At 41.9% G+C, this 25,697-nt stretch overlaps 1 protein-coding gene across 1 annotated transcript in view; it reads right to left on the bottom strand.

Annotated features, from left to right (window-relative positions):
* Positions 1–1,492: 1,492 nt before the first annotated feature.
* Positions 1,493–25,697, bottom strand: part of LOC145343039 (fructose-1,6-bisphosphatase isozyme 2-like) — a 45,874-nt gene continuing 21,669 nt past the window's right edge. The window contains exons 4-7 of the mRNA XM_080188804.1: positions 18,233–18,373; positions 16,027–16,164; positions 3,144–3,263; positions 1,493–1,847 (exon numbers count right to left, since the gene is read on the bottom strand). Of these exons, the coding sequence (XP_080044930.1) occupies positions 1,653–1,847; positions 3,144–3,263; positions 16,027–16,164; positions 18,233–18,373 (594 nt within the window). The 3' untranslated portion in view covers positions 1,493–1,652. The remainder of the gene's footprint in view (positions 1,848–3,143; positions 3,264–16,026; positions 16,165–18,232; positions 18,374–25,697) is intronic.

Genomic DNA, 25,697 nt, shown 5'->3' with positions numbered 1-25,697 from the left:
CTGCTCTGCTGTTCAATAAGTTCGTGGCTGATCTATTTGTGTTGAGTTCCACATTCCCATCTACCCCCAATAGCCCTTGATTCTCTTGCCTAACAAGAATCTACATCTGCCTGAAAGATATTCGGTCATCCTCGCTTCCAAAACCTTCTGAGGCAGAGAGTTCCAAAGCTGCAAAACCCTCAGAGAAAGAAATCCTGTAATCTCTGCCCTAAAAAGGCCACCACTAATTTTGTTCTAGTTCTGGACTCATCCACATGAGGAAACCTTCTTTCCATGTCCACCTTGTCAATATCATTCAGGATCTTACAAATAAATCAAGTCACCCCCTCACCCTTCTAAACTCTAGAGGAGACAAGCCTAGCCTGTCCAACCTCTCCTCAAAGGACATCTTGCTCATTTCAGGAAACAGTCAAATAAATATCTTTTAACTGCATTTGTATCCTTCCATAAATAAGGAGACCAAAACTATACACAGTATTCAAAATGCGATCTCAGCAATGCGCTGTATAACTGAAACATAACATCCTTACCTTTATGTTTAAGTCCTGTAATAATAAAGGATAGTTTTCCATTAGCCTTCCTAATTACATGCTGTACCTGCATTCTAACTTTCTGTGACCAATTACATGCTGCAATTCTGCCCATTCACTCAACCCATTTATATCCATCTGCAAATTCCATGCATCTTCTTCATGACGTAGTTTCCCATCTATCTTTGTGTCATCTGCAAATTTAGCTACCCCACCCTAGTTCCCCTCATCTAAGTCATTGATGTAAATTGCCTCTGGCTAAACTCACCATTATGCAGGAAAACTATAAACTGCTGCAGCAGTTTAAACAAAGTATATTTTGAAACAATTTACTTTATTAAATATTCTAGGGGACAATTTCTTCATGCATATTTATGTTAAATTGGACAGGTAGTGGGGAAGTTTTGCATGAAGTGTGGAGAAACTCTTAAACTCCTTTGTTCCTTGCAATGATTTTGGCCAGAATTTTACCAGCATGCCTGCCCGAGGTTCGTAAGATCACGCCCGAGACCAATGGGGAATGCAGTTCTGCAAGCCTCGCCTGTCCCAATTTCAGGGCGCCCATGCCGATGAAATCAGGGCCTTTTGTATTTTTTTTTGAAATGGCATAGTTCTAGTTTGAATGCCTACAAGGGTGAAATTGGTCTTAGACAGATAGTGAATTGGTTTACATCCTACCTGAGATTCTTCTTCATTGATGTGAACTTACCTTTGTTCCTTTTGCCTGACTGCTGGAGACCAATTTCAAGCCCCAGGTTCTTAAAGATTTGTCACTAATAAAAATGGTATTACTGTAATTCTTAATTCATTTTACTAAAATGCACATATGAGGTGATGGTGAAATAATTTTAGAAGCAAATATCTGATAATTCTCTAATTTTCAATTTCATACGAATCATTAAAAAACTGTGATTTCAGAAAACTGAGAATTAAAACAAAATGGAGAATCTAATCAAGAGTGATAATGTTGTAATATGCACTGACATTTACTTTAAATCAGTCTTTCATACAGTTTACAATCTTCTACTGATCACAATCCTCTTTACTTAAATCCCATGCATTTCTGTTAATATTGCTTCTTATACAGTAATTCATTTGGCAAGTTACAGAGGGTGTGAGAGTTCACGCACTAGCTTGATGTTTCTTTACAAAGGAAAGGTATTCGTCAACATCATCAGGTGATCCCATGATGAGCGGTACCCGTTGATGAATGGATTCTGGTTTTACGTCAAGGACCGGCTGGGTTCCTGTGGTGGCTTTTCCACCTGCCTGTTCCATTATGAAGGCCATTGGATTGCACTCATACAGAAGACGAAGCTGTGGTCAAGAAACAAGATATTTAAAATAATAATTAAAATATTTACCAGCATACTGACATCAATGTCTATGATAACTGGCAGCAAGCTGGAGCCACGTCATTTAGATCAATGAGTAGAGCGACAGGTTACTCCTAGTAAGTGGCAACCTACTCCTATTCCCTGGGTGCATGGGAAAAGGAGAGGCCATTCAGTCTATCAAGCCTACATATCTGTACATCAATTTCATTTACTTACTTTATTCCTTGATATTATTTAATAAAAAGAAATCTACATTCACATTACAGAACCCAAATTCAACCACAGCAATGTTGTCTTTGATAGTTGCACAATAATATTATTGATTCAAATTTGCAACTTTGGCGGCATAAAGTGCTACTTGACTTAGTTCTTATTGTAGAGTTGCCTCCACAGAAACCTCAGGCAAACGATCTTCTCTAGTTGTTCATGGCTTTCCTGTGTAATGTATCCAGCTCTTTTAGAACAGCATTGTTGATAAAGTCAGAGTTACTATCTGTAGCAGGTTGAATTGGCTCCATAATAACAGTAGCAACACCTGAAATGTTACATTCACAGTACCTTCCTCCATCCTTCCAGAGATAGCTCTCTGTTGCTGGAGCAACAGTAGCAGTGGCACTGACTTATAATAGACATCTGCCAACAAAGGCAGGGCTGCCATTGGCGGTTTCAATAAGGTTTGGAATAAGAATTATAACAACAACAGTACAACACTAGCACTAGCTATTCCAGTAGCTAACCATCTAATGCTGTAAGGAACCACACAGATCAGAAAGAATGCTGGTTCATGATCTGTGCTGAGTTGGCTCATCTCTGACAGGCAGCAGTAAGGATAGTATAATTGGCCCAGTATCCTAGTTGTGGAGGGACATCTTCAGCCAGGATTCCTGCTTCTGATAGCTTCCTTGATGAGAACCAGGGGTCACAGTTTAAGAATACAGGATAAACCATTTAGGTCTGAGATGAAGAGAAATTTCCTCACCCAGCCTGTGGAATTCTCCAACACAGAAAGCAGTTGAGGCCAAAACGTATGTTTTTCCATGATGATAATGATGATATCCTGCTTAAGGTCAAATAGTTCAGCACAGGCCAGCAACTGAAACTGTCTTCCTCATTCAGTAACACCTTACACTGCATTTATCAACTGGACACCCTCTATCACACAAACAGCACAAAGAGGCAGATTTCTGCTTACTTATGATATAATGATTGTGAGTTGTTTACAAGCCAAATAAAGTGTAGACATGAGAACATGCAATCACAGCAGGTGAAAACATACCTTTCCATGTGGGCTTTTCTTGTTCGCAGGATACATGAAGATTCCTCCGTACTTCAATGTACGATGAACATCTGCCACCATAGAGCCGACATACCTTGAACTGTATGGAGCACTGCCATCCTGCACAGAGAACAGATAATGTAGATCAATGTAACTAGTCCAAAAAACAGTGAAATACACTGTAAATTCCACTTTGTTAAGTTCTCATCCTGTAACCCTCTCCCAGTTTTTAATCAAAAGACAATAACTTTTCAGGAAACAATTCACATGTGCTGAACTCTTCAGTATCTCATCCAAACGACCCTAATTTAGGAACCTAAACACAGACCCAGAACATCCTCAAAGTGATTTATATGGGACTTTTAAATAAGTGTAGTAACACTGGAAGGAGAGATAGGGGAAGTTCCTTTGCTATTGGTTTTGATGTTGATGTAAAACTGGTGTAAAATCAGTACATTCTTCGGTCAAAAATTGTAGGCCAGGCTCAAGGCCGAAATAGTCCATTTCCCTCTTCCTTCACCTTACCAATAACCCTGTATTTTTTATTACATTTGAACAGAATTATGGAGGCAAAGAAATCTTCAGGAAGACTGACTTGTGTTGAAAAGATATTTCCACACAACAGAAAATAATAAGCAAAACATGCAGGCTTTTTGAAGCTCAGAAACCCCTCACAAACCTGGCCATTAACCTATTAAGGCCCTCATGTGGACTTATCCACTCAGCCTCAATTTTTAGGCTGGCCTATGCAGGTGTGGGAAAGTGACATTTACACATTTTTTTCCCATCTCAGGTGGGGTGCCTCAGTCTGAAGGTCCTCTCCTCTCCTGGCCATTGTGATCACCCTTCCTTCCTGATATACGGTATGATTTGTCTATATAGTGCACAAGAAACAATACTTTTCACTGTATACTAATACATGTGACAATAATAAACCAAATCAAAGGATGGTGATCAGTAATGGAATCTATGCAAACTCACTCCCTAGCTAGCTACGGATGATCAGGCCAATTGGAGTGTTTCAATTAACCTTAATCTAGCACACATAAGTGATTATCCTGGGATCATTCTGATCCATATGGTTTAATACCACAGAATGAAAAGCAGCTAAATCATAAGTGGAGGATTCTTCTGAATACTTTTAAAAATCTGATGGAAACTGATCAGATCTATTTTCTTTCTGCAGATATTTACTTTGGTTAGCTGAGTAATTAGAACTTAATAATCATCTGTTGTTACCAATATTAGAAAAACCTAAACTGTGGATGCAAACAACCATATCCAGGTTTATATTCTACCTGAATTGATATTAACATACAGAATATGTGACAGGCCATTGGTTATCACTGCACTTCCACAAGAACCTCAACATTCAATATCAACATTTAGTAATTGAGAGTGGAGAATAAGTATTCAGTGAAAATGTTTGATGGCTTCTGTTTCTTTTTTTAATGGAAGCTTGGCATACGAAAGCCCCATTTGTTATTGGTTATTGGTAAGGGCGGCATGGTAGCACAGTGGTTAGCACTGCTGCTTCACAGCTCCAGGGTCCTGGGTTGGGTCACTGTCTGTGTGGAGATTGCATGTTCTCCTCGTGTCTGCATGGGTTTCCTCCGGGTACTCCGGTTTCCTCCCACAGTCCAAAAATGTGGGAGTTAGATTGATTGGCCATGCTAAGAAATTGCCCCTTATTGTCCAAGGATGTGTAGGTTAGAGGGATTTGTGGGTATAATATGTAGGGATAGGGGGGTAGGCTTGGGTGGGATTGTGTTCAGTGCAGACGTGATGGGCCTCTTTCTGCACTGTAGGGTTCTATGATTCTATGATCTTATGTCCACTTCCATCAGATTATGGAACCTAAGTTAAGGAGCAATCAAGGTGTCACTCAGCTTCCACAGTATTATGCATGAACCAAGACATAGTGAGAGTTGGTAAGTTTTGCAAATCAGCGTATCACCTTGGGCTTGGTCCAGTAATTGCCTGACTAATATTCACACAAATCACTCATGACTGAGTCAGAAGGCTGTGATTAGATGTCCCATTCTAGAGGTTTTGGCTGAGTTCTCATGGGAGTGGAAAGGCTCTGCACCTTAGCCAAATGGGTTCTGGAACTCACATTCTGGAAGTCCTCAAACCCAGCACCCACCCTGTTAACTGGTGGAACAGCAGGGATGGGATTCACTTTACAAATCTGTGATTCATGGAGACAGCCACATAGTCTGCCCAAGACCACAAGGAACTACAAAAAGTTGTGAATGTAGCCCAATCCATCATGCAAACCAGTGTCCCATCCATTGACTCTGTCTACACTCAGCACAGCAGCCGGCATAATTAAGGACCTCACGCCCCCTGGACATTCTCTCTTCCACCGTCTTCCTTCGGGAAAAAAATACAGAAGTCTGAGGTCACGAGTCAACCGACTCAGGAACAGCTTCTTCCCTGCTGCTGTCAGACTTTTGAATGGACTTACCTTGCATTAAGCTGCTCTTTCTCTACACCCTAGCTATGACTGTAACACTACATTCTGCACTCTCTCCTTTCCTACTCTATGAACAGTATGTTTTGCCTGTATAGCATGCAAGAAAAATACTTTTCACTGTATGTTAATACATGTGACAATAATAAATCAAAACAAAAAATATTTAAAGCTTCAACCAGAAGCAATTTTTGGCATCAAAGCTCATGGTTCATCATTATATGACTCTTGGAAATTGCAAATTTAAGGAAAAACCTATTAGGAGATGCTTCTCATTTTATTACATCTCAGCATGGCTCCTAAGGTTTGGGTAAGTTGGCATGGAAAGTATAAGGGCAAAGTTGGTTGTGATGAATTGGCATGGGATATAAAGGAATATGGGGATGGGGGATCATGGTTTGGCATGAGTTGTCATTAAGCTGGCATAAACAATTGAATTTCAGAAGTATTTAAATGAATGCAACATTTTAATGTAATAAAAGAGAGCAATGTGAATTATTTGTAAATGTTGGTTTTTACCACTTTCTTCTAGATGAGAGTGAAAACAGAATTAGGTCACATCAAACTAACTTGTAGTCTTATGATCATGTTCAATAAATGAACATTGTGATACTAGACTAAACCATAGGAAAGTGATAAGAACTCATTCTCATACATGAAAGAAGATGTAAAGAATGGCAAATATTTTTACTTTACCTTTTTTAGAAGTTGTAATTTTTGATTTGGAGGCAATTTGATAAAATGGAACTTTTTTGTTATATCGATGGAATAAATAGTTTCCCCCCCCGCAAACCAACCCCTGAGAAACACCCCCTTCTTAGATTGGTAGCTAAAAGTTGTGACAAAAATATTTCATCCCTGATTTTAAAAATATTTTTCTTTACTACGTTTCTTACTTTCAGCAGGTTTTTAGAAAGCCATACTGAAGATGGAGGACACCCCTTTTCTTAATCTGATAACAACATTGAAAGCTATTTCTGCAGAAGTATTTTGTGTATGATTTTTAAATTTTTTTTTACTAGAGACTGGGTGTTATGGCTACCTGGCACCAGGTCTTGGGGCTCCATTCCTGCCATTTAATGGCCCTGTCATGACTATATCAGCGAAGGTGTAGGTGTCTGGGGCCTGCTTGCCTTTGGGCCAATTGAGGCCCATAAGTGGCCAATTGATCATTTAAGGGTCAACTCCCACTGCCAGTGGGGTTTAACATGTGAAAAGGAACCAGGCCAGGAATACAGCCTGGCAACTTTTTCTGCTTGGAGTTGCCTCCCCACGCCCACAGGAAATTCTAAGGATACACTCATGGTCTTCCCACTCCCACATGTTCCTTCCCTTCACTCTGCGTCATGTCCACCACCCCAACAAGTCCCCCACACCCTCTCCCTACTTTGCTTCGTTTTGTATCTAGCTGCACTGATAATCGCCATTGGAGACAGGATGTTATCCCAGCAATGGTCATTGCTTCCAATTTCACTACTCAGCCTAGACACAGCTGCTGGCTATTTGAATTCCCCTGCCAGACAAGCACAAGTTTTCCCCTTTAAGTTAGCACATAAGTGCGGCTGCAGAAAAAAATTAAAGGACATGCTCACCTAAATGACTTGGTTGCATACTACAAAAAGATGCAGATATGTTGACTCCAACAACCATCTGCTACCACCCCTCCCCTCCCCACCCTGACCACATCTGACATCCCTCACCACTATCAGACCTTTCTCCATGATCTGAAGACCCATCATTTCTGGATCTCTTTTCCACAATCTAGAACTTTATTCAGTTGTTCCTGAGGGCCAACCCATGAGGACCATTCCTGTGATTGGGATCGATCCTTTGTTTGGGAACTCCCTCCCCACTAATCAGCTCTTGTAGACTGTGGCTTTGTGAAGCAAGCTTCTCACCCAAAAGACCAGGCTCCCTGAACTCTTTTTTTAAAAAGAACCCACAATGAAAAACTGCAGATCATTTTGAAACCTGTTCTTCTGGGTTTCCAAAATCCCACCACTTCTTGTTGCACTCTCCCATGAGACATGGAATGGAAATCTAGACTACTGTTCAGTGAATGGTCAAGGTAAAAAATAACAGATCCTTCATATTTATGGACATTGCTTATGCAGAAAGGTTGCCATTTTGCCTAGATAACAAAAGCATGTTATAGTTACTAACACCTGTAGTTAACATAAGAAATAATAAAGGCAAGAAGTCACCTGTGGGAGAGGTGTACAGGGCCCCAAATTGTAACTACACATTAGTACAGAGTGTAAAAGGAGGTGGTGGGAGCTTGTCAGAAAGGTGTAGCAATAATCATGAGGGATTTTAATCAACATATAGATTGGAAAAATCAGATGGGCAAAAGTCGCGTGGATGAGAAATTCATAGGATGTTTTGGAGCAAACCAAACAGCACGTTACACTTGACCAGGTATTGTGAATTGAGATAAAGTTAATTGGTAACCTCTAAGTGAAGGCACACCTACGTAGCAACAATCATATGATTGAATTTTACATTCAGTCTGAGGGAGAGAAGTGTGTGTCCAAGACTAATATTTTAAACTTAAACAAGTGTAATTATGAGAGCAATAAAGCAGAGCTAGCTAAAGTGAACTGGCAAATGTGCTTAAGGGGTAGAAGAATAGAGGTTCAGGCACAAACATTTAAAGGGACATTTCAGAGTGCACATTCTAATGAGAAAGAAATGGCGAACTTAAGGTTAGAGACAGTATTAAACTTAAAGAAAAAGCATATATTTATGTAAAGATGAGTGGCAAATCAGAAGATTGGAAAGAATATAAAGAACAACAAAGAATGACAAATAGATTGATACGGAGGGAAAAGAGAAAGCTAGCTAATAAAGATGGATAATAAGAATTCCAATAGATATTTAAATTTGAGAAAAGAGTTAACAAAGTAAGTGTTGGTCTCATATAAAGTGTCTCTAGGGAATTGATAATGAAAAATAGGGCTATGACAGATGAATTGAACAGGCATTTTGACTGGGTCTTCATTATTGAGGACAAAAGTAATATCCCAGAAATAACTGTAAAATCAGAAAATGAAAGGATGGGATTCAGAAACATAGCAATCCACTGGGAAGTAAGTGGTATTGTGCAAATTCTTGGGTCCACGGGTTGACAATACCCAGGCCTGAATGGACTTCACCTTAAGGTCTTGATAGAAGTGGCTAGTGAGATATTTAATAAGTTGATTCTAATTTTCCAAGATTTCATAGATTTAGGGAAGATTCGAATAGATTGGAAGATAGCAAATGTAACTCCTTTATTCAAAAAGGGTGGGAGACAGATAACAGGAAACTACAGGCCAGTTAGCCTAACATTTGTCATTGGGAAAATGTTAGAAGCCATTGTTAAAGATGTTATAGTAGAGCACTTGGAAAAATTCAAGGCAATCTGGCAGAGTCAATATGTGAAAGGGAAATAATGTTTAACAAATATATTAGATTTCTTTGAAGAAATCACGTGCTGTGGATAAAGAGGAGCAGGTGGATGTACTTACTTAGTTTTCCAGAAGGCATTTGATAAGGTGCTACATCAAAGGTTATTGCAAAAAACAAAAGTTCTTGGTTTAGGGGATAACATATTTACATGGATTGAAAATTGGCTAGCTAACAGGAAACAGAGTGAGTATAATTGAGTCTTTTTCAGGTTGACAGGATGTGATACGCAGTGTGCCATAGGGATCAGTTGGGGCCTTAACTTTTTACAATTTATACAAATGACTTGGATGAAGTGACTCAAATTATGGTTGCTAAATTTGTTGATGACACAAAGATAGGTGAGAAAGTACATTGTGAAGAAAAAATAAGGAGGCCACAGAAGGGACATAGATAGATTAAGTGAGTGGGCAAAAATCTTGCAGAGTATATTGTGGGAAAATGTGAAATTTTCCATTTGGTTGGAAGAATATAAAAGAGGCTTATTATCTAAATGGTGAGAGAATGCAGAACTCTGAGGTAGAGAGGAATCTGGGTGTTTTAATGCATGAATCTCAAAAGGTGCAGCAAGTAATTAAGAAAGCTAATAGAATATTATGATTTATTATGAGGGGAATTGATTATAAAAATTGGGAGGTTATGCTTCAGTCATATAGTGCATTGTTGAGAACACATCTGGAGTATTGTGTAAGGAAAGATGTAAATGTGTTAGAACAGTTCAGAGAGGGTTTACTGCATTAATATCAGGAATGGGTGCGTTGTCTTACGAGGAGAGGTTGGAGAGGTTAGGTATCCACTAGAATTTAAAAGGACAAGAGGTGATTTGATCGAAATCTTAAGATCCTGAGTGGGGATTAACAGGACAGATGTGGAGAAGGTATTTCGCTTGCTGGAGAATCTAGAACTAGGCGGTTGCTATTTAAAATTAAAGGGTCAGTCATTTAAGACTGAGTTGGGGAAAATTTCTTTCTCTCAGAGGGTTCGGGAATCTTTGGAGCTCTCTTACTGAAAAGGCAATGGAAGCAGAATCTTTGACTATTTTTAAGGCAGAGCTAGATGGATTCTTGATTTACAAGGGGGTGAAAGGTTATCAAGGGTAGGCAGGAATGTGGGGTTGAGATGATAAGTAGATCAACCATGATCTTATTGAATGGTGGAGCAAGCTCAAGGGGTTGAGTGGCCCAAGTCTTGCTCACAATTAAAATGGAGGTATGTAACAGACAGACCACCCCAGCAGGTGTTTTTTTTTAAGAATCATAGAATCCCTACAGTGGAGAATGAGGCCTTTCAGCCCATCGGGTCTGCCAACCACAATTCCACCCAGCCCCTATCCATGTAACCCCATGTATTTAGCCTGCTAATCCACCTGACACAATTTAGCATGGTCAATCAGCCTAACCCACACATCTTTGGACTGTGGGAGGAAACTGGAGCACCCAAAAAAAAACCCATGCAGACATGGGGATAACATGCAAACTCCACACAGACAGTGACCCAAGCCAGGAATTGAACCCGGGTCCCTAGTGCTGTGAGGCAGCAGCACCAACAATCTGAGATCTCTCACTCAATGCTCTTAATTCATGAAATCCGCTCAAGGATTGTAAATCTCCTCAAGTAATTAGTCTGTTGTAAAAAAAAAACAAGCTTCTATTCAGTAATTGCATCAAAGATTGTTAATCCTTTAGTAGCTTCTTAAAACTGTCGATCAAATTGTTAACTCAGCCCCAGACTGAGGTAAGTGGTTTTGGAGCTTGAAACTCAGTCAACATTCATAATAGGTTCAGCTATATTAACAATAAAGTCCATTGAAACTACAGGAACAGATGATAATGTTTTCTTCTAAGCTACACCAGATAGCTTGTCAATCAATGTGGTCTAATAACAGATATTTGTTTCTCTAACTGACTGGTGCAACTTCATTTTTCATGTTTAAAGGGCTGGGAATTTAAATAACTTCAGATTATAAGAACATAAGAAATAGGAGCAGGAGTAGGCCATCTAGCCCTTCGAGCCTGCCCCGCCATTCAATAAGATCATGGCTGATCTGTCGTGGCTCAGTTCCACATTCCCGCCCTCTCCCCATAACCCTTAATCCCCTCTCTTATCAAAAACCCATCAACCCGTGTCTTAAAAATATTTAGCGAGGTAGCCTCCACCACTTCAACGGGCAGAGAATTCCAGAGATTCACCACCCTTTGAGTGAAGAAGTTCCTCCTCAACTCCGTTCTTAACCGCCCCCCCTTTATCTTGAGGCTGTGCCCCCTGGTCCTACTATCCTTTCTGAGCGGGAAGAGTCTCTCCACCTCTATCCTATCCATCCCATTCATCATCTTATACGTCTCAATGAGATCTCCCCTCATTCTTCTAAACTCTAATGAGTACAAGCCTAATTTATTCAGCCTCTCCTCATAGCTCAACCCCCTCAACTCCGGCATCAGCCTAGTAAACCTCCTCTGCACTCCCTCCAAGGCCAAAATATCCTTGCGTAAGTACGGCGCCCAAAACTGCACACAGTACTCCAGCTGCGGCCTCACCAATACCCTATACAGCCGCAGCAAGACCTCCCTACTTTTATATTCAATCCCCCTCACTATGAAGGCCAGCATCCCATTTGCCTTCCTGACCACCTGCTGCACCTGCAAGCTGGGTTTTTGTGACTCATGCACAAGGACCCCGAGGTCCCTCTGCACCGTTGCATGCTGCAGTTTTTCGCCACTTAAGTAATAACCCTTCCTACCATTATTCCTACCAAAGTGGACCACCTCGCACTTGCCAACATTAAATTCCATTTGCCATTTCCTGGCCCATTCGCCCAGCCTATCTAGATCCTTCTGCAGACTCTCCACACCCTCCGCACAATTTGCCATTCCACCAATCTTGGTGTCATCAGCAAATTTCGACACCCTACACTTGGTTCCCTCTTCCAGATCATCTATTATGACACATAAACAGACTTTATCCACTTTAAGAACATTTACATGACTGCCATCAATTAATGACTCACACAATGTGGGCTTAAGGTTCTTGGAACAGTGAAAATGGGATCTATTTGAATTCAGCATTAAGTTCAATTGACCCTGCTAAGTTTGGGTTTCCTGCCTGTGTGATTCATCCCTTCTCCCTGTCTGCAAGAATGGAATTAAGGCCTCTAGAATTGGCCTAACTACATGAAAATCCAGCTCTGGTTTTCAGCTCCACTATCTGGGTCCAATTAAGAACATAAGAACTAGGAGCAGGAGTAGGCAATTCAACATCTTGAGCTTGCTCTGCCATTCAACACGATCGTGGTTGATCTTGGCCTGAACTCCACTTTCCTGTTTGTTCTCTATAACCTTTCAACACATTACTAATTAAAAATATATGCATCTCCTCCATAAATTTACTCAAAGTCCTGGCATCCACCACATTCAGAGATAGTGAATTCAACAGATTCATGACCCTTTGAGGGAAGTAATTTCCCTTCATCTGTTTTAAATCTGTTACATCATATCCTAACTATGACCTCTCATTCTAGACCGTCCCAAAGAGGAAAAATCCTCTCTACATCTAATTTGTCAATCCCCTTTATCATATTATATACCTCAATTAGATTTTCCCTCATTCTTCTAAACTTCGAGAGTATAAGCCTAAACTGCTCAATCTCTCTTCATAAGACAAACTCTTTATCTCTAGAATCAACTTAGTGAACCTCCTCTGAATTGGCTCCAATGCAACTACAACCCATAAAGGAAACCAAAACTGTACACAGTAGTCCAGGTGCAACTTCACAAATGCCTTGTACAGTTGTAGCTAACTTCCCTACTTTTATACTCTATTTCTTTAGCTAGAAATGCCATAATTCCATTTGCCTTGCTTGTTATTTGCTGTACCTCCTTGCTAGTTTTCTGCGATTCATGCTTGAGAACACCCAGGTCCCTCTGCATTGAAGCACTCTGAAGTTTCTCTCCATTTAGTTAATAAGTTGCCTTTTTATTTTTCCTACCAAAATGGATAACCTCACAGTCTTCCACATTAAACTGCCATGTTTTTGCCCACTTACCTAACCTATTTAAATCCATTAGTAAACTTATTTCTTCATTGCAATGTACTTTCCCATTTTTTTTTGTTATCTACAAAGTTGACTATAGTACCCTGAATCCAAGTCATTCATATAAACTGTAAATAGTTCATAGAATCATAGAACCCCTACAGTGCAGGAATAGGCCATTTGGCCCATCAAGTCTGCACCGGCCACAATCCCACCCAGGCTCTAGCCCCATATCCCCACATATTTTACATAAGAACATAAGAACATAAGAAATAGGAGCAGGAGTAGGCCATCTAGCCCTTCGAGCCTGCCCCGCCATTCAATAAGATCATGGCTGATCTGTCGTGGCTCAGTTCCACTTTCCCACCCTCTCCCCATAACCCTTAATCCCCTCTCTTATCAAAAATCCATCAACCCGCGTCTTCAAAATATTTAGCGAGGCAGCCTCCACCACTTCAACAGGCAGAGAATTCCAGAGATTCACCACCCTTTGAGTGAAGAAGTTCCTCCTCAACTCCATTCTAAACCGCCCCCCCTTTATCTTGAGGCTGTGCCCCCTAGTCCTACTGTCCTTTCTGAGCGGGAAGAGTCTCTCCACCTCTATCCTATCCATCCCATTCATCATCTTATACGTCTCAATGAGATCTCCCCTCATTCTTCTAAACTCTTAACGAGTACAAGCCTAGTTTATTCAGCCTCTCATAGCTCAACCCCCTCAACTCCGGTATCAGCCTAGTAAACCTCCTCTGCACTCCCTCCAAGGCCAAAATATCTTTGCGCAGGTGCAGCGCCCAAAACTGCACACAGTACTCCAGCTACGGCCTCACCAATGCCCTATACAGCTACAGCAAGACCTCCCTACTTTTCTATTCAATCCCCCTTGCTATGAAGGCCAGCATCCCATTCGCCTTCCTGACCACCTGCTGCACCTGCAAGCTGGGTTTTTGCGACTCATGCACAAGGACCCCGAGGTCCCTCTGCACCGTCGCCTGCTGCAGTTTTTCGCCACGTAAGTAATAGTCCTTCCTACCATTATTCCTACCAAAGTGGACCACCTCACACTTGCCAACATTAAATTCCATTTGCCATTTCCTGGCCCATTTGCCCAGCCTATCTAGATCCTTCTGCAGACTTTCCACACCCTCCGCACAATTTGCCGTTCCCCCAATCTTGGTGTCATCAGCAAATTTCGACACCCTACACCCGGTTCCCTCCTCCAGATCATCTATATAAATGGTAAAAAGCTGACGCCCCAGTACCGACCCCTGGGGCACTCCACTAGTCACCATCCACCAATCTGAATAGCACCCGTTGACCCCCACTCTGCCTCCTATTTGACAACCAATCCTCTATCCACGCTAACACCCTACCCCCAACTCCACGTCCCCCGACCTTCTGCAATAACCTCTTGTGAGGTACTTTGTCAAACGCCTTCTGAAAATCCAGAAAGACCACATCCACCGGCTCTCCTCTATCCACCGCCCTAGACACATCCTCACAGAACTCCAGTAAATTTGTCAGACACGACTTCCCTTTAATGAAACCGTGCTGCATCTGCTCTATCAAGCAATTCCCTTCAAGATGCCTCGCAATTTCCTCCTTAATGATGGATTCTAACATTTTACCTACCACAGACGTTAAACTAACCGGCCTATAATTCCCCGCCTTTTGCCTGGCACCCTTCTTAAACAACGGCGTAACATTAGCCGTTTTCCAATCTTCCGGCACTTCCCCGGAATCCAGCGACGTCTGGAAAATAACCACCAAGGCATCCACTATCACCTCCGTCATTTCTTTCAGAACCCTCGGATGCATTCCATCCGGTCCTGGGGACTTGTCCACAATCAGCCCCTCCAGTCTGTCGAGTACCGCCTCTCTAGTAACAGTAATGTCATTAAGACCCTCCAGTCCTACCACCTTTCCATCGCCAACACCCGGCAAATTATTCACGTTCTCCTCCGTGAAGACAGAAACAAAAAAGTTATTCAATACCTTAGCCATATCCCCATCCCCTACCACTAGGTCCCCTTTCTCATCCTCGAAAGGACCAATGTTCACCCTAGCCAGCCTCTTCCTTTTTATATATTTATAAAAACTCTTGCTATCCTTTTTTATATTAAGCGCTAGCCCAGCTTCATAGTTTCTCCTACCCTCCTTTATCAACTTCTTTGTCAATCTTTGTTACCCGCTAATCCCTCTAACCTATGCATCTCAGGACTCTAAGGGGCAACTTTAAGCATGGCCAATCAACCCAACCCACACATCTTTGGACTGTGGGAGGAAACCAGAGTATCCAGAGGAAACCCACGCAGATACGAGGAGAATGTGAAAACTCCACACAGACAGTGACCCAAGCCGGGAATCGAACCCAGGTCCCTGGAGCTGTGAAGCAGCAGTGCTAACCACTGTGCTACCGAGCTGCCCACAGTGGGGGGGGCCGAGTTGGGGCCCGAGGACTGAACCCTGTGGCACCCAAATAAAGTACCCATATAAAATTTGTGTTTTCATACACAGGCATGGAGTGCATTGCATATCACTATCCTTGATTTGACAGCAGGGGAACAATTTTTCCATTAGCTCTCTCAACACAGAGCTTTGTATGCTGGTAGCATAGATTGTGATTTCCTCTTGATGACAGGAAATTGTGGGGTTCGTACCCATGTTCCCGATATTCATTCCTGACATGCCAAGCTATATCTGGGAAGCACTAAGAGTGAAAGTCAACCTTCCAGTTTCAGAGTAAGGGAACCTCTGAATCTAGCCATCTATAACTGACGAGAGGAGTTATTTTCAAGCTTACACGACACATCTTTTCTCCCAGGGCAGTGAATGTTAATGCAAATCATGGAGCAGACTTCACTGATTTGAATTTATTAGCTTTGTATTTTTATAAAATTACTGAAATTCTGTTTTAATATAATAGAAATTCATACCTCAGGGAACTTTTTCTTTTGGATATATTCCGTGAGTGCAGGATCGAAGTATTTGGCATAGCCCTCATTCAGACTGTAGATTTTTCCCTTCTTCTTTATCTGCACATTCCTTTCCACAAGAATAAATTCACCCACAGCCTACATAAAGAAAGATAATTATAACAGTGGTCAAACAATACAAATTTTAGATTATTATAATTATAGCCCTACAGCTTGTGGTAATTGCTACAATTGAGGTTTAATGTGTTAGTTTAGGTTTGGATAATTGCAATTAACCTGAAAAGTGTTTACGTTAAATTAGTTTTACGATTCACAGAACTAATAATAATCACATGAAATTCAACAAATTTTAATTATTTTAATGTGATATGTTTTAATAACTTTAATATTTCTGGAGTTCAGTTTGAATAGATCTATAATACCAGGAATGAAATGATATTGAGGATGTGGTGTCAGAATGCCTCTGCTAATACTCACTCATAGCTAACAAAGTAAACCACAGGTTTACAGAGAGCAAAGCAATTATTAAAATGCAATTCTCTTTATTCCATTCATTTCCTCCTTTCTTTCCCAAAAAGTATTGAGTTCTTGTTGTGATTCCATTCCTAGGGTACCTGCATCCTCTACTGCCTTGTCAAATGTTCACTGTTTAGTGGGCGGCACAGTGGTTAGCACTTCTGCCATACAGTGCCAAGGATCTGGGTTTGATTCCTTGCTTGGGTCACTATCTGTGCGGAGTCTGCACATTCTCCCCTTGTCTGTGTAGATTTCCTCTGGGTGCTCCGGTTTCCTCACAGTCTGAAAGATGTGCAGGTTAGGTGCATTGGCCGTGCTAAATTTTCCCTCAGTACCCGAACAGGCACTGGAGTGTGGTGACCATGGGATTTTCACAGTAATGTCATTGCAGTGTTAATGTAAACCTACTTGTGACACTAATAAACAAACTTTTTGTTTCAGCCTTTTAAAGTGAGTTTTAGGTATTTGTCTAAGGAGATGGTAGGTTGGGGCAGAAGGGTAGGTAAGGGGGAAATTTAACTCCTAGATGGGCAATTTTGGATTGGATGGAAGGTTAAAGAGCTGGAAATCTGAATTCCAGCATAAAGCAACCATTTCCGGTCTTTGGTGAATGGGCAGGCAGCAAAGCATTCCCAAGAAGCAGACTGGCAATTCAAATATTAAAACAAGACTGCATGTCTCATATTTAAGTACGATTACAGACTTAATCCTGAGTCTGAATTTAACTTGGAACTGAGTTTTGAGGCTGACTCATGGATAACACGCTCTCATAAAACACCACAGCCTGCTAGGAAAACTTGAATTTAGAGTTTCCCACATGATGACAAGCACCCCTCCCCCACCATTCCCAGTGAGTCAAAAATTTTAAATCCCATTGTTGTTTGTTTCAGTAAGAAGTAAGCTGTAAGCAGTTTGAAAATAATGGCAAGTGAATGTTTTGATCCCTCCTAATAAACTTTTAAAACACAAAGAAAGAGGCAAAGTGCCGAACGATAATAACATAATGCCAGTGCATCCCACAACAAGCAGTATTTCAGTATCAATCAGTTATTTGGGTAGGAGATAATTTGCATCCAGTTCCAGCCCACCTCCACTCACACATCAGCTGAGGTTTCCTTGTATGCCCTTGTGTGTCTCCTGGTGATGATGTGGGTATGCCGGCGTTGGACTGGCGTAAACACAGTAAAAAGTCTGACAACACCTAGTGTTGTCAGACTTTTTACTGTGTCTCCTGGTGGCCAGGCAGTAGCTGTACTTTTGGCAGCAAAAAGTGCATGCTGGGAGAACCAGCAAGCATTTCAGAATGCAAAGAGAGTGAAATAGAAAAAAATCTTCCTGGTTTAACCAAGATAATCTTATTTTGTTATTCCTGTTTCAGTTAATGCTTGTGTGGGTGATTTAAGGTCCAAATATTGTCCCATGCCCCCATGTCACTGGCACACCATCTTGAAAATTCACAATGTTCTTTCACTAAATTTGTTATTCAAGTTCTGTTAGGGCCAGAATTGAAGTCTTAATCTCACAAGTAACTTGTATTCAGATATGCTTATCTTAAACCCATTATTAAATTGATGCAAAGGCAATTATGATGCTATATATCATTTTGGCTTATTCTACTGGCACGATTACTTGCAGGGAGTGCATCAGATCAGATATGGTTGTAATTTTATGAATAATATCAACTACTTACAGGATCCAACATGAAGAAGTTGACACCTTGTCCTGTGGAGAGTGCTACTAGGGTAGCACTGCCATAGAGCGCGTACCCAGCAGCCACCATGGTTCTTCCTGGTTGAAGAGCAAGTTTCTCAGAAGGGTCCAAGCCAGCATCCTGTCAAAGGCAAAACAAATGGTCAGTTTAATGGTACTTAGGATTCTACAAGCGATCATTTTGCAGAAAACCAGTGAACTAAGGATGCGGAACAGTGACTGAATAACCATGACTAATAATTCTTACATGAAGATCATATGCCTTTCTGTGTCATTTTTTATTTTAATAGTAATGCCATGCCAAGTTTGTCAATCTATTGTATTAACAAAGAGCTTCAGAATTCTAACTGAATTTCTGGACTTATCTATCCTTGGGGCAACAAGTGGGATACTTATCCATTCACACCTTGGCCCTTCACACCTTAGGGATGTTTTTTTTGGACTGTATCATCGATGGGAGTAGAAAGCTCATTGGTTCTTCCCTACAGTGCAACTGGGTACAATGAAGATTTGTATAAATTGTCTCATATTTTAATAGACCAGGACCTGTTGTGCAATCAATCATTTTACAATCATCTGCTGTAGGAAATAAAACCTTCAGTATTTTACTGAAGCGAAAGGGCCTGAGCAACAATGGAAACCATGGGCAAATAAACAGCTATTTCCCCCCCTGCACCAACAACATTGCTGAGGAGGGTGATGTATTTCCTCTATTTGCATATTGTTGTCCTATCCTACACCATGATAAATATAAATTTTAGTAAGTGAGAAAGGGCAGATAACCAGAATAATTGACCATGATGTGGAGATGCCAGTGTTGTTCTGGGGTGGACAAGATGAGAGGTCACACGACACCAGGTTATAGTCCAACAGGTTTATTTGAAATTACAAGTTTCACCTGGCGAAGGAACCGCACTACAAAAGCTTGTGATTTCAAATAAGCCTATTGGACTACAACCTGGTGTCATGTGACCTCAGAATAATTTGCGATTGCTCCAACTTCTGTCCCCTAGTTTGCTGTGTTTTCATGTTGATTTGGCAGAGAAAATTTATGCCAGTTCACCAAATTTCCTCAGGGATTCTCTGAATGTTGTCATTCAAAGTTCCATGCATATGCTGAGAGAATTGAAACAGTTGCAGGTTCTGTTGATTCTCTTTTCCTTCTCTCCATCAGGTACAATGCCCTAAGAGGACATTAACGAACATGGGCTTTCACTGAATTGGTCTGTAGTTATGCTTGGCAAAGTACTGTCATGGTTTGCCATTGCCTTCAGCACTATGTTGGTTAGACCGCATTTGGAGTACTGCGTCCAGTTCTGGTCACTTTACTACCGGAAGGACGTGGAGACCCTGGAGACAGTGCAGAGGAGGTTTACCAGGATGCTGCCTGGTATGGGAGGACTGGGTTATGAGGAAAGATTGGGTAAACTGGGGCTCTTTTCCTTAGAAAGACGGAGATTAAGGGGGGATCTGATAGAGGTGTATAAAATAATGAAGGGTATAGATAGAGTCAACAGTGGCAGGCTTTTTCCTAGATTGGAGACAAATATCACAAGGGGTCATGAGCTAAGGGTGAGGGGGGAGAAGTATAATTTGGATACTAGAGGGAGGTTTTTCCACACAGAGGGGGTATGGAATGCGCTACCAAGTAAGGTGGTGGAGGCAGGCACGCTGGACTTGTTTAAGGTTTACTTAGATAGGCACATGAGTGAAACAGGAATGGAGGGTTATAGGAGACGGTTTTAAATAAGGGTCAGAGCCTCAGGACGTTACTGGAAATCTAATGCTACATGTGTTGATGTTTTGTCTTTTTTAATCCACAGGTGTGTCGGTCCACCTTGTTGTCAAACGAGGGGCATGCACACGGCGGGTCGTGCGTGGGCTGCTCTTGGATGTTTCGAGAGTGGCCTAGTACTTCGCGTCGCTGTGTGTGCTTAAAACTGGACCAGCAGACGGGCACCACAACAGCTCAGTGACTATCACTGCTAGCTGTGCAGATACATGGATTTGGGCCTGTGTCTGTGGGAGTTTGTGCATTCTCCCTGTGGTTGCGTGGGCTTCCTCCCACATCCCAAAGATGTGCTCTTAGGCTGATTGGTGTAACAAATTGTCCCTAAATTATTTTCCCCTGAATCTAGTATCCAATGGGGGTACCACAAGCATAGACACGGGTCAAAGGAGGTGTCGGAAAAATGCTTTGTTAAGATGGCGGCGCGGGCTCGTTGGGCCAAAGGGCCTGTTTCCCATGCTGTGTTGTTCTTTGTTCTATCCCTGGCCAGGAAACCCTGCCACTCTAACTGCTTGCCATCAGGTGTCTTGGAAGGATTTAAGTTAAGTTTTTAAGTTTATTCATTTGTGTCACAAGTAGCCTTACATTAATACTGCAATGAAGTTATTGTGAAAATCCCCTAGTCGCCACACTCCAGTGCCTGTTCACTGGTATACCGAGGACAAATTTAGAATGGCGAATGCGTCTAACCAGCATGTCTTTCAGACTATGGGAGAAAACCGGAGCACCCAGAGGACACACACACAGACAGGAGGAGAACATAAGAACATAAGAAATAGGAGCAGGAGTAGGCCATCTAGCCCTTCGAGCCTGCCCCGCCATTCAATAAGATCATGGCTGATCTGTTGTGGCTCAGTTCCACTTTCCCACCTTCTCCCCATAACCCTTAATCCCCTTGCCTATCAAAAACCTACCTACCCGCGTCTTAAATATATTTAGCGAGGCAGCCTCCACCACTTCAACGGGCAGAGAATTCCAGAGATTCACCACCCTTTGAGTGAAGAAGTTCCTCCTCAACTCCGTTCTAAACTGCCCCCCCCCCACTTATCCTGAGGCTGTGCCCTCTAATCCTACTGTCCTTTCTGAGTGGGAAGAGCCTCTCCACCTCTATCCTATCTATCCCATTCATCATCTTATATGTCTCAATGAGATCTCCCCTCATTCTTCTAAATTCTAACGAGTACAAGCCTAGTTTATTCAGCCTCTCCTCATAGTTCAACCCCCTCAACTCCGGTATCAGCCTAGTAAACCTCCTCTGCACTCCCTCCAAGGCCAAAATATCCTTGCGTAAGTGTGGCAACCAAAACTGCACACAGTACTCCAGCTGCGGCCTCACCACTGTCCTGTACAGTTGCAGCAAGACCTCCCTACTTTTATATTCAATCCCCCTCGCTATGAAGGCCAGCATCCCATTCGCCTTCCTGACCACCTGCTGCACCTGCAGGCTGGGTTTTTGCAACTCATGCACAAGGACCCCGAGGTCCCTCTGCACCGTTGCATGCTGCAGTTTTTCGCCATGTAAGTAATAGTCCTTCCTACCATTATTCCTACCAAAGTGGACAACTTCACACTTGCCAACATTAAATTCCATTTGCCAGTTCTTGGCCCATTCGCCCAGCCTATCTAGATCCTTCTGCAGACTTTCCACACCCTCCGCACAATTTGCCGTTCCCCCAATCTTGGTGTCATCAGCAAATTTCGACACCCTACACTCGGTTCCCTCCTCCAGATCATCTATTATGACACATAAACAGACTTTATCCACTTTAAGAACATTTACATCTCTGCCATCAATTAATGACTCACACAATGTGGGTTTAAGGTTCTTGGAACAGTGAAAATGGGATCTATTTGAATTCAGCATTAAGTTCAATTGACCCTGCTAAGTTCCCCGGAATCCAGCGAGGTTTGGAAAATAATCATCAAGGCATCCACTATCACCTCTGCCATTTCTTTCAGAACCCTTGGATGCATTCCATCCGGTCCTGGGGACTTGTCCACAATCAGTCCCTCCAGTCTGTCGAGAATGTGCAAACTCCACATCGACAGTGACCCAAGCCAGGAATCGAGCCACATTATGAACATACCTTCCATAGCTATTAATTCCTGCAATGGGACTTAAATCAGAGCTTCTGGGCCAGAGTTTGGGACATTAACATTACACCACAAGGTCTCCCTTCTTTTTAAGGGTTTTAAAGGAAGATTGCACAGAGAAAAGACTGAAGAAATGTTTATCATATTCATCCTAGTGAACCATTTTTAAAGAATTAGAGGGGCTGAGGTAAACTATTGTTCAACAGATTTTGGTTCCACAAGGTGGACTTTACTGTCTGGGTAAATAGTGAATATTTCCTCTTGCTTTTGCCTGCTGAAATAATGATAACAACTTATATTTATAAAATGACTTTATCATTATGAAATGTCTCATGATGCTTTACAGGAGCATTAGAAAACAAAGAACGGCACCAAGCTACGTAAAGAGCTTTTAGGTCAGATGACCAAAAGCAGTAGGTTGTCAGGAGTGTTTTAGAAGAGGAGAATGGGATAGAGAGGTGTCGGGGGGGGTGCGTATTCCAGAGTTTGGGGCCTAGGCGACTGAAGGCATGGCCACCAATACCAGAGAAATTCAAATTGGTGATGCACAAAAGATCAGAATTAGAAGAATGCAAATATCTTGGAGGATGATGGGGCTGGGGGAGATGACAGATCAGGGTGGGTGAGCGAGGCCATGGAAGATTTCAAAACAAGAATGAGAATTTTTAAATCAAGTAGAATATGGGAAAGCAGCCAGGTATACATCGGAATAGTCAAGTCTAGAGGTAATGAAGGCATGAGTGAGGGTTTCAGCAGCAGATGAGCTGAAACAAAGGTGAAACTGGGGATGTTATGGAGATGAAAATAACCGGACTTAGTGATAGCATGATTATGAGGTCAGAAGCTCATCTTGGGATCAAGTGTGACACCATGGGTGCAACAGGTTGGCTTAAATCCAAGCCATTGCCAGGGAGAGGAACAATGTCGGTGGCCAGAGTTGGAAGTTTGGAGCAGGGAACCAAAAGCAATGGCTTCAGTCTTCCCAATATTTCATTTCTGTTCACCCAGAACTGGATATCAGATATGAAGTCTGATAGTTTCTCAACAGTGGAGGAATCCAGAAGTAGAGATGGGTGTATTCAGCAGACATGTGAAAAGGGTGTCTTTAGATGATGTTTCCAAAGGGCAACATGTAGATGGGGAATAGGAGGTGGCCAAGGATTATTACTCAGGGGACACGAGAGGTAACAGCGTGAGAGGAAGAAGAGAAGATATTGCAAACGGTTCTGTAATTACAATTAGGTGTATAAAGAATGGGACCAGAGAGAAGTCCCACCAAGCTGAACGACAATGGAGATGCATGGAAGGATCATGGTGTGGTGAACCCTATCAAAGGCAGAAGCGCGAGGCAGGGAAGTTCAAATTTGTCACAGTTATACAGTAAGCTGTGACTTTGATAACAGCTGTTTTGGTAGCAGAGGAAAAACTCAATTGAAGGGACCCTAACATAGAGCTGCACATGAATTACATTCGATATGTTATACGTGAAGTTATTTTAAATAACAAATGGAAATGCACTTCCATTCCTGTGCCTCAATCTGAGTCTTTGCTCTTTACACAATCCTTCCTTAATGATCTCTGCAGTCTTTTGCATTTTCAGACCTTTGTTCTCTCATGATATCTTTACTGATTTTGCAGCAAGTCTGTATGTTAAAGTCTGCTATTTTACAGTAAGCTGATTTTGCCCTTAAACCAAAGTTCATGTTGTCCTGTACAGTTCTGCCTCCCTCCCTCTCAGAAACTCAAACTATTTCACTAAGGGTTGCTCCAGGACACTGTTTTCCACGAGGGCCTATTTGGACGGAAAGCACTGACTTCAGGGTCCCTCCTAAAAATTCTTCCTGATTTTATAATAATGTGCTATTTTAAAAAAAATTTTATCTGTTTGCGTCTTGCCATTTACAACACAGTTTCTCTCTTGGTGAGAAGACATACAGCAAACCAATTCTCAGGTTTCTGCTATTGCCATTCTTCAATTAGCCGGTAAGAGATTTGCAAAAGTAACATAAAACAACATCAACCCTATCATATTCTCTCATCGCCTGACTTCTACAAGCTTCCTGTTCTGAGTGGCATAGCTGGCATCAGCCCTCATATGATTACAGAACAATAGAAATGTTCAGCTAGAGTCCACTGCTAATTGCCTGTGTGGAAACTGCCCAGTTATAATGACATTTTTTTATTCATTCATGGGATATGGGCATCGCTGGCTGGCCAGCATTTATTGCCTATGACTCCTGCTTCCTGTCATCAGCTTGTGCTGACTCAGATTTTTCCTCATCATTGTTCCTTCTCCTGTCATGTGTTTACCATTCCCCTGAAGTCTTGCTGGTTTACAGTTCTGCAAATACCATGCCTTGGACCCTGAGTAATTGAGGTTATTACCTTGCGAACATTGCCATTGCATTATTTGAGGTACTGAGAGAACTAGAAAGCCAACCCAATTCCCACCAGAATGCATTGTAAAGAAGACTTTCTGGGCATTGTTAGCAGAAACACTGGATTATTTTATCCCCACCTTAAGAGCTGCTGAGGCTGAAAATAATTAGACTAACTAATTGCTGAGTTCTGGGATTGAAACAAATCCCTTTCCAGCTTTTAAAGTTTAGCTACTCACTGGGTAAAGCTGAAGAGTCCTTATGGCTACTTGTTGCAAACATATGAGTTGACAGCTTTGAAGGAAGTTTTGGAGTTAGTGTTGAAACAGTGGTACTCACTGTCAAGTAATTCCGAATTCATTAATTGCAGCCTGAGGGAGGGATACTTCAACAGTTCTCTCCTAGGAGGAGTGTGGAATCACTGACAATTCCATCTGGATTTATGAATTTCACAATGCATGTGCGGACTCCCGGAGTGGCCAGTTTCATTGGGGGAATAACATTTTTTGCCTTCATTATCTATGCAAAATCTGGCCTATTTTTATGAACTTATCCAACTGCTGGACTTACCCAACTTGCCTGGATGAGTGCACCTCCAACAACTCTCAAGAAGCTCAGCACTATCCAGGACACACTATCCTGATTTTGTTGCTTTGCTGTTGCTGGGTCAAATGTCCTGGAATTCCCTTCCTAACAGCATCGTAGGTGTACCTACACCACATATGAACATAAAAGCAAGAAGCAGGAGTAGGCCATTCAGCCCCTTGAATCTGCTGTGTCATTTAATAAGATCATGGTTGATCTGGTCATAATGTCAAATCTGCATCCCACCAACCCCTCCAAATGGCTGATTACTGCCTGTTTACCAAGAATCTATCTGCCATGAATTCAGAACTATCCAAAGACTCTGATTCCATAGCCTTTTCAGGAAGGGAGATCTGGAGACTCACGACCATCTGAGGGAAAGAGTTTAATCACATCTCCATTGCAAATGGGGACACCTTATTTTTAAACAGTAACTCCTCATTTTAGATTCTGTCACCAGAGGAAACATCCTCACTACATCGGCTCTGTCAAGACCCTTCAGGGTCTTATACATTTCAATCAAGTCATTTCTTCCTCTTCTAAACTTGGGTGGATGCAAACCTAGCTTGTCTAACCTTTCTTCATAAAAGAGCCCACCC

Source organism: Carcharhinus amblyrhynchos, chromosome 5 (genome assembly GCF_965287045.1).
Source record: "Carcharhinus amblyrhynchos chromosome 5, sCarAmb.v2.hapA, whole genome shotgun sequence".
NCBI classification, from domain to species: domain Eukaryota; kingdom Metazoa; phylum Chordata; class Chondrichthyes; order Carcharhiniformes; family Carcharhinidae; genus Carcharhinus; species Carcharhinus amblyrhynchos.
Note: the sequence above shows the minus strand (reverse complement) of the source record. Positions and strands in the feature narration are given on the sequence as shown.